Here is a 13,851-nt window from a genome sequence, read left to right as displayed (position 1 = left end):
TATGACACGGTCGTCTTTGAGATAGCGAGTCTTTGGCCAACGGAGCAAGTTACTTCTTAATCTGTCTTTGAGCCCATACAGGCCAGTCTATCGTTCACGGGACATCGCCCTGTACTTGGATCTACATTTAAAAGACTTTAGCAAATATCTAGCGCCCGGTCTATCTCATGCACACAAGCCTTCCAAACGTGCTTGCCTTGTATTAATTGGTACCCGGAATAAAATTACCAGTTCCACAGGATTGCTCATCAGCGTTTGAAAGAGTCGCGCTTCCCCCGAGAGCGGGACGGTTAACAGTACCGGAGCTGGCCCGTGAGGCGTGTGCGATATCCACGCTGAGCGACGTTCATACTCTCGGGGAGTTTGGAAACCGGCGCCGGAGTGACAGCAAGGAGGCGGGGATAAACGGACGGAAATGGGCCAACATGGCCCCCTCACACACAAACGCGTTGCCGGCTACTACACAACACGGATATCATCGATATAGCTTTACAAAGCGTACATCACAAGATGCACTCATACCGACCATGGGTTGTACATTCTTTCTACCACTGTTACAGCTGATTGTTACACTCCTTGCTCTTAGCGAGTGTCTTCCCATCCCGACGGGAGGGACCACCCCGGGTATCACATCTCAGTACCCCGCCACCAATGCATTGCCCGTACCAATCACAGCTGATGCCACGAGGGCGGTCATTCAAAGCATGGAGAAACTTTGGATCCAAAGATTCGAGAATTCGGACTATTTTAAACAATTGCCGAAAGGTCTCCAAGAGGATGTGAAAGAATTTTTGAACTCAAGGACCCGAAATATTCTTCAGGGGGACCAAAGTTTGACTTCTCAGGAAAATAATTTAAGGAAAAATATCCCTCGCCCCCATGGAGGGGATTCGCTATCTGTAACGGACTCTCTTAAGTCGAACGAAATCACATTAGAAGCGAAACGTAATGGTCAAGATAGTTTGGACAAGTCTAAAAGTAATAACGTAACAGTGGTTGTTGGGCCGACGAGGCCTGGGCATCGGTCAAGGAGGAGCTATGGACGATCGTATCTGGACAATAGGATATCTCCGTACCTCTCTGGGGGCCCCATTGACATAACATACACCCATGTTGTGCCATGCGTGTATGCTGATCGGTACTACTGCCTAAACGGGGGAACATGCGTGTTTGTGGGAGCGCTGGACTTAAAAACCTGCAGGTGAGCCCATCGATGTTTTATGCTCGTAAACTTTACAAAGGTTCTCTAAGAAATTCATATTTACCACCAATCGTGTCCATTGACGCATTTTACCATCTATTGAAGTATCCTGGTTAAAATTCCGTGAATCGGTGTAGCGTTAAAATGCACCAAATATTACAAGTGGGATTTTGTAAGAAACCCGCAACACATACTCGCTGACGTGAAACACGATCCCTAGTTTTGCTTGAATACCAAACATATGTGCTTGGGAACAGGGTCAAGCTTACTGTTGTACCCGTTCAGTTAGTGCCGGGGGTGAACGGCTCTCAAACTGATGCCAGTTTGTTTCATTAACACACTGAGAACCGTTACGCGATACGCTTAGTGTTAATTGACTCTTCTACTCCTCGCAAAATACTGAGTTTAGGAACACCAGTTCCACGTCGCATTCGTTTATTAATTCAAAGATACACATGCAGGTGTTCTTCGGAGTTACATATGTTTCTGCAGCCTCCTTAACGCATCTTTGCATGTTGCATCTGACGTACGTGCCTTTGGGGTTATTTTTGAACCGAAAGATGCCATTTGAATATATACCTAGAAGGCCCTCTCACAGTGACTGTGGCTATTGATTTTAGGTACATTTCACCTCGTTTATGAAATATTTATCCGGGTGCATCATTCAGAAACTAATGTAGAAGGCGGGTGGATTTCCTTTTACCATCTTGCTGCGTGGAGCTTTCTGTGTCCATATACTTGTTAAATAATTAACTATCATTTGTGGTCGATCTTTACATTACATTTCAGTGTTATATATTGGGGAAATTGAACTGCGTTGAGTCGGTTGTGATTTTAGCTAACGATACGTGTTTTGGTTTTTTAAAGGTTTCAAAAGATATCATGTTACCCCTGAGACTTATAAGAGCGTATAATAGCCTCGAATACGTTTACGTCGGTGATAGTTGTTGGCCTTTCGGATAGACTGATGGAATATCTGTCTGTGATACTTCTCGGGAGACGAAAGATTCTTTCAGTTTTATAAATATTAGAAGCGCACGTATATCACAGAAGGATAATTGATCGATTTGTGAAACTGCGAACAGCTCACTTGTCGAAGTGCCTATGACACAATGGCAGAAGTGTGCTCCTTGAATGTTCCACAGTGCCATTCTACATCATTCTTTGCAATATAGTATACATCTTGTACCACCATACCTATATAGGGTACATATAGCTAACAGAAATATTTTTTGTAAAACAGATACTATTTAAACATATTTGTGTCAGTGTATTATTGATAATTATGATGCATCGGATTTATGTCGATTTCAATTTGATCTTAACTAGTTCGTCTTCGGGATGTGGTTGGGAGTTTACATGTATGTATGTATTACAGGTTACATATAATATGGAAGCCAGTGTAGATCGTACCTGAAATCCGTTAAGGGTCGTGTCACCTATTGACCTATTCACCTATTGAATTGATTTATGTTCATAAAATGCTTCCGCTGGAACCCCTTACTTGAATAACGTCAAGCTTGATGTGCGCTCTACCGACGCGCCAGCTCTCCTCGTTGCAACTGGCCGACCAGGCTTCGCGTCAAAGCCGAATACATTGCTTGGTTGAGTAGGTAACCTGGAATCATTAACTGCTTTTGGTAATAATGGCTGAGGTTGTGCTTCACGGTACAGATATGGTGCCATGATAGCATTATCACGTGGAGTAACTCATAGTCTCTCAAAGAATCCCCTTCAATAGCCAGCTTCCAGTCTAACTTAAAAACTTTCCTGTTCAAGAAGCACTATGACGTATAAATGAACTCCTGTTGTAAATATGTATATATGTCAGCGCCATGAGCAACCACTTAGTGATTGGATATAGGGCGCTATATAAATGGACTTATTATTATTATTTTTATTATTATAGCAAATGAGGAAAATCATGAGATCATAAGTATGTACCAAAGATTAACTTTGTTCTGATAGACCATTGCTAGGTCTGAATATCGGTTAACCTCAAGCTTTATGTAAGAATGGCCGCGCGCGTTCGTATTAGTGTGTGAGTGAGTGAGTGGGTGAATGAGTGAGTGGGGATGATGGGGGGGGGGGTGGGGGTGGGGGTCGGATTAATCTCCTTCGGAACAGGTATCGGGTAAAAAAACATCGGTTCCATAAGAAGAGGACTGGCTATCCAATATTCCAGCTGTATGACGGCCGTCTTCATGTATTCGAATCTGGACCAGACAAACCAGAGACTGACCTTATGAGCTCCGATATACGCAATTGGGATACAATGGCCTTCATCTGCTGAGTCAGCGAGCATGACTACTCGATCCGACCCGTGAAGATCCGGGGTAGAATAGGTCTTCAGCAACCCATGATTGCCACAAAAGGCGACTATGCTTGTCGTAAGAGGCGACTAACGGGATCGGGTGGTCAGGCTCGCTGACTTGGTTGACACATGACATCGGTTCCCATTGCGCAGATCTATGCTCATGCTGTTGATCACTAGACTGTCTGGTCCAGACTCGATTATTTACAGACCACCGCCATATAGCTGGAATATTGCTGAGTGCGGCGTAAAACTAAATTCACTCACTCACTACTCGATCCCGTTAGTGACTTCTTACAACAAGCATTTGTTGATGAACACCCATTGTCAACGATGTCTTCAGACATTCCGTGCAGGAAAGTGTGGCATGGATTAAGCATATCAGGGAAAACATGTTGGCATCTGTGTTTTCATTCACGTCTTAATCGAAGAGCGACGTTTATTCTAAGAAACCAACACAGTTCGTTCTATATGGAATCCAGAAAGACGACCAGAAACTATGGTACCAAATTATCGGCCCTATATAGAATCTGGAAAAACGACCAAAAACTATGGTACTAAATTAACGGCCCTATATAGAATCCAGAAAAACGACCAAAAACTATGGTACCAAATTAACGGCCCTATATAGAATCCGGAAGGACGACCAAAAACTATGGTACCAAATTAACGGCCCTATATAGAATCCGGAAGGACGACCAAAACTATGCTACCAAATTAACGGCCCTATATAGAATCCGGAAGGACGACCAAAAACTATGGTACCAAATTATCGGCCCTATATAGAATCCAGAAAAACGACCAAAAACTATGGTACCAAATTAACGGCCCTATATAGAATCCGGAAGGACGACCAAAACTATGCTACCAAATTAACGGCCTATGTGGAATCCGGAAAGACGACCATAAACTATGGTACCAAATTAACGGCCTATATGGAATCCAGAAAAACGACCAAAAACTATGGTACCAAATTAACGGCCCTATATAGAATCCGGAAGGACGACCAAAAACTATGGTACCAAATTAACGGCCCTATATAGAATCCGGAAGGACGACCAAAACTATGGTACCAAATTAACGGCTGTTAGTTCGTGTATCGGATATCGGATGAACAGATGGTAAGGACGATTTTAGTTCCTTGATAGTGGGTAAGGGTAGCTACACACAGTTCGTAATGGGCTCGATATGCTGAGGTCGAACCCTGGAATGACCATGTTAGTCATCGTAGAGGCGGTATAAAAGACGACATTTGGGAGGGTTGAGGGGTGTGGATTTCAGTGTCTAGGGGTAGCAGCCTCTGACACATACTACAGATCAAGTTGTATTGAATTAAGTTCATTGCCTCTATTGCCATAGCCTTAAAATCGATTTGTAAGATATCGCCTAACAGTGCAGGGCATGACAATGTTTGGAGTTTCTTGTGATCACATTTGTGAAAAGAATAGTTTAAGAGACTATTCATTCTAGCAGGCGCCTTGAACGTTAAGATTTCCTATTAGCTTGTCGGTACCGAATATATAGATTAACCGGACCAGTAATACGCCTTAAAACACGTTACTGCGGTCCTGCACCGGAACCGGAAAATCCAGGTCTTCATAAGGCATTCAGGTTTTCATAAGAATGTGGGTAACCAGTCACCTGAGCCGAGCAATTCTCCAGTCAGCTAATAATGTCATATTACTAACCATTTCAGTCACAACTGACATTAAATACACATACCGTATACATGATAAATAGTGGTGATACATACGCAAGAAAGATCCGAGTACTCCACACGTTGTATTGATAGCGGGGATACATAATGTATGACACTGAAGTTCTGGGATCTTGAATTTCGGCATTCAGTATCGAAATCTGCCGTTGAGGACATGATGATAAATCCTAACTTTACAATCAACGGTTTCATCTGACGCATTTGAACCAAATCTTAGACCGTTTAAGTTCAGGTTCAAGTTTGAGAGATTGTAAACACCATTATAGGTTTACCCAAATTGCAAAAATCAATCGAGAAATTTTCTGACATTTTAACACGATTTTAACAATCTGTAGCCCAAAGATCTGATCCTGTTGGTAGAACAGGGAAACTGTTCAGTTTATATATTACAGCGGGTTATTAATTGATGATAAATGAATAATATTTTCAAAACGTTTTATCAATTTGGTCTTTTGCAATAAACCATTCCTCTGTACTTCTCGCAGTGTATATGGACGCTTGGGTTAATTCAAAATTCAAAATAAATATTAAAACATTCCCAAATGTGAATTACTTACATTTGTCAAAAAGGGGTCCTTGAACGTAATCCTTGTTTTTCCAATATTGACGAAATTCAACTTCTTTTCTGCATTTCCTGTTGTGTTTTCACTTTACATCAAAGCGCAGATAACATGCTCTGGACTATTTTATTAAGGGTTACGAAAACGTTTTGAAAGGTTTTTCAGATTGCGTTACTTTGACCAAAAAAGAACATATCGGTCAGGAGCGGAAGGAGGTGAATTATTCATAACATACAAAGTTTTAACAAATTAATTATAACAGAAAAGTTAGTAGATTATTATCACTTCATTTCCAATCTGTATCCCTCTAGTGTACGTACCCGTGAAGGTCCGGGTTAGAATGACCCTTCAGTTACCATCGGTTCCCAAGTGCGCAGATCTATGCTCATGCTGTTGATCACTGGATTGTCTAGTTCAGACTCGATTATTTACAGACCGCCGCCATATAGCGGGAATATTGCTAAGTGCGGCGTAAAACTAAACTCACTCACTCACTCACTCACTCACTCACTCTCACTATAGTGTACGTTGTACGGTATCAGGGCCATTAGTATGGGGTGACGTTGACAGGCTTACCGTATGTATTTAGAGTTTAACGCCAGCGTTCGTGAGGGTTCAATATAATGTTAAAACGTCAATACAAAAGAACCCAGTTTTGACTTATCCTCAGAAATAGATTCTATTTGGAGTAAAGGGCAAAATAGCTTTGAAAGACATATTAATGTTTCAATGGTATGTCATTTCGCGAGATCAGCTTCATGTTTGAGGAGACTCGGGAATGAAGGTATTAAATGTTTACCACTGGTGAAACCCACTAGCACTGGTATGCTTCTGATAAAACTAGAAAACAGGGATTCGAACCCAAGATCATAGGTTTCTAGCATGAGCAGAAAAGGCGAAAACCAACTACAGCCCCGGAGGACTTGACCACTTTCCAAAATACAGCCTATGTTTCGTACTCTCCAGCCTAATATTGTTTAATTTCTGTTTGTTGCAAATATATTTTTTGTAATAATTTGATACGTACATTCGATAAGTAATTAACATGCATGAAAAGTGCCTTCTATTCATCCTGCCAGTGAAAACTGTGGCCTTGAGACACAGAAACGTCTATCAAAACGTTGTCTCTATATAATATATGGTTATCTATTTCTAAGGCAATCTCCATGTCCCAAGTATAACGTGGAATGCGAACAAGGAGACAATGAATTACTGTCACAAGGCTAGTGGACAATTTCGAGGATGTAAATTATTTGCACCGATAACACCGCGGCATTTTCATGTCTTTACCGACGACAGTTCACAGACTGTAGGGCTCGTGCTGGAACCGATCAGGAAATGAGGTTCAGATCATTATCGCAGAGTTCATGTTTTCCAACTTTTAGGATATTTTGTGGTACGTGGGTACGTGTTGCAAATGATTTTCCATTCGGAACTTTAACCGTCTGTGCATATGTACTTATTGTCATCAGTTTAACATTCATAGCTTGAGAGATTGTACACATACCGGTAAACTTGTTGCCATCAATTGAGCATTCACACCTTGAGGGATTGTAATGTAAACCTGTCATCACTTTTGTATTCACATTTTGAGGCATTGTACATGTCAACCTGTTGCTATCAGTTCTACATTCACACCTTGAGCGGCTGTGCCTGTGTACTGGCTTTCGTTCTTCTTTCACACCTTGAGGGCTTGTACATGTACACTTGTCATCACATCTGCTTTCACACAATTGTCATCACTTTGTCATGCTTTTCACACAATTAGGGTCATTGTCTGCTTTCACACTTTGACATTGTATATGTCAACCTATTGACATCACTTCAGTCATCACCTTGAGGCAGTGTTCATGTAAACTTGTCATCAGTTCTCCATTCACACCTCGAGGGATTGTACTTGTCATCAGTTGCATTCACACCTCGAGGGATTGTACATCTAAACCTGTTGTCATCATTTGTCATTCACTTGTGCATGTGTACTTTGAATCATTCGCAGCTTTGTGGTTCCATGTGTACTGGGGAGTTGTAAGGTAAACTTGTCATCACTTCTGCATTCTGCATTCATCACTTCTGCATTCACGCCTCAAGGGATTGTAAGGTAAACTTGTCATCAGTTCTGCATTCACGCCTCAAGGGATTGTAAGGTAAACTTGTCATCAGTTCTGCATTCACACGTCAAGGGACTGTAAGGTTAAATTGTCATCAGTTCTGCATTTACACCTCAAGGGATTGTACATGTGAATCTGCCGCCATCAATCTGCATTCACACTTTGAGCGGTTATGTATGTGTACTGGCTTTCGTGCTACATTCACACCTTGAGGATTGTACAAGTAAACCTGTTGGCATCTGTTCTACATTCACACATTGAGGGGTTCTACATGTATACCAGTTACCATCGGTTGAATATTTCAAGCTTAGCGGTCGTGCATATTAACTTTCCACAGGCTTTACATTAACAGCTTTGTCTAATCAGCATGTATACTTTGCATCGGTCGTACATTCTCAGCCTTGATGATAACGACAAGAAACACTTTGGTCAACATTGATTCTGTATTGACAGCTCTCGTTCAGTTCTGCTTTTGAACCCTGCGTCCACATACTTCGCGACCATACATGCCACAAGCACATGCTCGTAACTGACGCGACACATTGTTTGATATACGAAGATGCACTGATTCTTCGGGACGTCCCTTGACACCCGCCTTTTGTGTTTCACCACACTTCACTAATAGATAGAAATTATTTATGCTGCTGGAATTACGACCGGAAAGCAGTCACGATATTTCACGTTGCATTGTTGTGGTAATTAATAGATATTATTGCAGCAAATTGTTCCCCGAGGACAGAGCATTCCATTGTCAGAGAATCTGTTCTTCTGGATACGACAGAGCACGATTCTGAAATATTAATGTGACAAGATGCAGAGACAATGGCTGCATGGGGATTGATGGATTCATTGATAGGTGGTAGGGTAGTGGTGTGCAACGGGGTTGGGGAGTCGAATCGCGGTGGGGATGGGGTTGTTGCTGGAGATGAGGTCGTATGTCTCCGGTGTTCGTTAAAAACAAAGCAATCATTGCGTCAAGTCTGAGCAAGAACAGTCGGAGCGTCAGTGCCCCTTTTTAAACAGGATCAATTTGATTTCATCAGTAAATACCGGTCTGTGGTAAAGTCATCTGCTGAGATTCGTGGTGCGGGTTCGAATCCTGTACCAAACGTTAGCGCAATGGATATACCTTCCCATGATAACTACTGACCACTGATTATCATTTGATTATCAGATATACCCAAGTCAGAGCTCCGTGCCATAACACAATCTTCGCCATGACCATCATTAACTAAATACATAGCACAGACATGCGAAATACATGGGTCTACGATCCAAACAGGGGGGGGGGCGGTGGGGTAGCCTAGTAGTTAAAGTGTTGGCTCGTCTCGCCGAAGACCCGGGTTCGAATCCCCACATAGGTACAATGTGTGAAGCCCATTTCTGGTGTCCCCCGCCGTGATGTTGCTGGAATATTGCTAAAAGCGGCGTAAAACCAAACTCAGTCAGTCAGGGGGCTTTGGTTTACTAGACGTTAGCGCAATGTATATACCTTCGCATGATAACTCTTGACCTCAGATTATCATTTGATTATCAAGATGTACCCAAGACAGACCACAGTCCCATAAAACAAGACCATTTGCCAAGACCATTGTCAACAAAATACATAGCACAATCTACGATCGCTTAAAGGAACGTTGAAAGACAGACCGGAGAGATCATTAAGATTAATATTCTTCTCCATCTTCTCTTTCTGATACAAGACAATCGTTTATGTAATTGCCGCGATGCATGCTTTGATCACGAAATAATATACAAACATTCACAGATATCACTCTTTCACCGTCTATAGTAGGCGAGCCTCGCTTTCATACCACAACCCAATCTGTGGGCCATATCGCGATTCTGACAGCATATGGTTAGAAACCCACTAAGAACAATATTATCGTTACTCTATGTCAATGAACAAAAAGCCCCCCACATCTGATCCGGAATGTGGATTTTGTTTTGACCATCGCTGATGTGGTCTACTCCTGACCTCACCGCACGGCGTTTACAAACTAGTTGAATTTTTTTATATAAAAAGTGCAGAAACCTAGTCCCGTCACTCTAGGCTGTACCTATGTAAAATAGTTACAATAGCCCTTGTCTTACATAATGTTTCGGGGATTGTTTAAATGTTTATTTAAGAGTAACTGTTCCCTTCACTCCATTGAGAATGATAGAATGTCCTGGTTTCATGCACGCACAAGGCTTTCTAGACTTTGTGATATTATTCAATAAGAAAATAATATATATTTCTGCTTAAAACCAAGGCACTGCCACAACTAGAGATAAAATGGATTAATGTTTTGCATGTTTTTGCATATTTTAAGGCATCAGGTGATTACTTTCAACTCCATTGGTCAATTCCAAATTCCATGTATAAAAGAAGTTTACCACGGAGGTACGTGTGAGTTTTAAGCATAGCATCTTTGTTACTTGATTAGCATGCTTATCTGTACAGAATATTATTAACATCGCGATACGTCCACATCCGATCCGGGGCGGTGGGGTAGCCTAGTGGTTAATGCGTTCGCTCGTCACGCCGAAGACCTGTGTTCGATTCCCCACATAGGTACAATGTGTGAAACCATTTGTGGTTTCCCCCGCCGTAATATTGCTGGAATATTGCCAAAAGCGGCGTAAAACTAAACTCACTCACTCCACATCCGATCCAATCCTATGCGTCATTATCACGAAGAAATCTATAAACCTTCATTTACAATAGCAAACATGTTTGTTAAATTTATAGTCTGTTTGCAGTGAAAACGTACCGATGAATTTCAATTTAAACAAAAATGTAAATCAAATTAAGTGAAATTAAGATTGCGAATCCTCATAATTTTACCTTGCCATTTGAACGTTTAAATCTGATAATTTCATTCAACTTAGGATAAAAGTTGTTTAACAAACGATCATAGTTTCAAATCGTTATTATTGGTTTGTATAACACGGGGGTATGCACACTAAATGAAACACCGAGAACAAGAAAGTTGGTCTAAGTTAACTTCTGCGCTTACCCCTTTGTAATACAAACCAGTAATAGCGATTTGAAACTATGATCGTTCGTTAAACAACTTTTATCTTAAGTTGAAAAAAATTCTGAATTTTAAATGTTCAAATGGCAAGGTAAAATTATGAGGATTCGCAATCTTAATTTCACTTCTTTTGATTTACATTTTTGGTGAAAGTGAAATTCATCGGTACGTTTTCACTGCAAACAGACTATACATGGTTACAAACCGTTATATATGGTTTAGTATGTAATTCTCTGTAAAGAAGACGACATAAAACGCCTATATTAACTATATATGTATACAGGTTTATAGTGGTAATTGAAAGATAAGTAGAATTTCTAAGAATAAGAGTGATACTTTATATGATATTAAATATCTTGAGCGACAAAATCATCAAGATATTTGTAAAAGAGCCAAACGTGAAAGTCGATAAACTGGCTCGTCACATATCTTTGTAGTTAGTAAAAACAAGTCAGCAATTTATGTTTTATCGATTAGACTTTTGACGTCATGCATTCTCAATCTATTTCGGTGGCAGCAATATGTATGGTGTATAGGCGCATCAAATCTTGGCAAATCACTGTGCTTGTCTTCTTCTTGGCACGACTTCCAGACAATACCAGTGTAACCTTTCTTGACCATTCTCAATGACGTCATCTCGATGGCAGCCGAACACTGAGAAACTCTGATATTGTCACATTCCTGTGGATCCAAATACCAAGAGGCTATCGTTTCTAGTATTTAATTGCCCATTGTCACTGTTAAAATGTCCTTGGAGGACTGTAGGCCGAGGAGGAACGGCAAAAGTGATAATTAACAACTGATTAAAGAAAGCACATTGACACCTGTTATATTTCGGAGTCGATTTCAGAGGCTCCCACAACCAACTCCCAATGCGACCTCGTCCTATGCTGAACAATGACGGCATATTTGAAAATACATAACCCCTGCTATCAACTGGTAGAGACAAGGATTATGCTGTTTTGTATTGTATATTAATAAGTTATTAAACTAACATGATATTCAACATCGATTCCAAATGAACCATTTTATAGATCTTCGGCAAGGGATACACGTTAATAAATCTGGCCAACAAACCAGTGTTTTCATATTATTCTAAATTGATTAATTATACTAAATAGATTATAGTGGTAGCTATTATACAAATTGTGATATTTGCAAATTAGGGAAGGATGTTATTGTCATTTCAGAGATATCATGACATCAAATATCGTCCGATACCATTATTTTTTAGACCTAATAACGCGAACCCGAGCTGTAACTGTGCTCTGTCCCAGATAAAATCTTTATTCATATAGTTCCATTGTTTCTGAAACATTTCTGCAAAGCCATAACTAAAAGAGGACAGCATTAATGTAATTTCATGCATCTCGTGTAAGTTTTCATGGCAACAATTCCCGGAATTCTTCCATATGTCACCCTTGATATTATTCTTTACCTGTTGCCATGGCTACGGGGACTTAATAAATTATACCCTTTTTACATCAATTATTCAAAGTCCCTGCCATATTCTAAGCAAGTGTGTTAAGTTTCTCGGGCCGTTTGTTCCTGCAATTATTACATAAATCCGGACCCTGCTAATGTGATCTTAAGAATAGCTTTCGACGTAAGGAAAACGAGCAAAGGATAAGATGCATTAAGGACAGCGGAGACAGTGATGTTGTGTTTCTCGTTGCCGCGAATGAACGTTGCGGGGGTGGAGTCTTCTCGCTGGCTTTAGGCCGCTGTTTGTTGATCCATTGCACTACAAAACAGTTTGGTCGAATTTCAAAGCAACGAGGCTATAAATATATGTGCGCCAAATTTAGTTGTAAGTGTCATAAAGATGCAATCGAATTGCAGCAAGATGCAATGAGGGCTGAGTCATAGCACTGAAAATAAGAGGGAGGTTTGTAATACATGTGATCGTATATCAACCTCGATAAACGAGAGGTCGCTGTAATGTTGTCATATGCCATTTCGTTTTGGGAATCGTATACAGTTGCAAAATAAGGTCATCCCTATCGCCTTCTTCAGCCCATCAAGATGATGTGCTGTGAAAGAAATATGTTTTGATATACATAATTAATGTGGCGCAGGAAATCCAAATGGTAGCTGACAGTCCGTATTGATATTGACATTAATATTGGATTCAAAGTGATTTATTAAATAGTTGGTGTTAGATGATTATAGTTTAGAGCATGGGCGACTGTGTGAGCATGTGTGTGTACATGTGTGTATGTGTGTGTTAGATGTGTGTGTTAATGTATATGATGAATGAGTTACGCTTTTATACGTTCAATGTAACTGCAATTACTAATGCCTTTGTGAATTTTAAAAGCGTTGACATGTTATCCCGTTAGTGAGTGTGGTTTAGCGACACCTTGAGTGAGTGAGTGAGTTTGGTTTACGCCTCTTTTAGCAATATTCCAGCAATATCACGGCGTGGAACACCAGAAATGGGCTTCACACATTGTACCCATGTGTAGAATCGAACCCTGGTCATCGCCGTGACAAGCGAACGCTTTAACCACTTGGCTACCCCACCGCCCCAGCGCTACCTTAAACAGTTTTACCGTTTTATCAAAGCGTGTCAGCTTAATGATGTAGGAAGGTGAAAGTGATACAGGTCCTCCACCATTTTGCTTAAGCCCACAAGTACAGGCGTGATGTTGACGGACCAAGGATCATAATCGGAATGAATCATGATTAACCTAAAACCAACCCACGAGTAAAGGCGTGATGTTGACGGACCAAGGATCATAATCAGAATGAATCATTATCAACCTAAAAACAACCCACGAGTGAAGGCGTGATGTTGACGGACCAAGGATCATAATCGGAATGAATCATGGATCATAATCAGAATGAATCATTATCAACCTAAAACAACCCACGAGTGAAGGCGTGATGTTGACGGATCAAGGATCATAATCAGAATGAATCATGATC

At 40.8% G+C, this 13,851-nt stretch overlaps 1 protein-coding gene across 1 annotated transcript in view; it reads left to right on the top strand.

Annotated features, from left to right (window-relative positions):
• The first annotated feature begins 206 nt into the window (after positions 1-206).
• The window catches only part of LOC124283664, a 49,178-nt gene continuing 35,533 nt past the window's right edge, over positions 207-13,851 (top strand). The window contains exon 1 of the mRNA XM_046719655.1: positions 207-1,201. Coding sequence (XP_046575611.1) covers positions 426-1,201 — 776 coding nt within the window. The 5' untranslated portion in view covers positions 207-425. The remainder of the gene's footprint in view (positions 1,202-13,851) is intronic.

This window comes from Haliotis rubra, unplaced genomic scaffold (assembly GCF_003918875.1).
Source record: "Haliotis rubra isolate DU_JTF1 unplaced genomic scaffold, ASM391887v1 Scf32, whole genome shotgun sequence".
NCBI classification, from domain to species: Eukaryota; Metazoa; Mollusca; class Gastropoda; order Lepetellida; family Haliotidae; genus Haliotis; species Haliotis rubra.
Note: the sequence above shows the minus strand (reverse complement) of the source record. Positions and strands in the feature narration are given on the sequence as shown.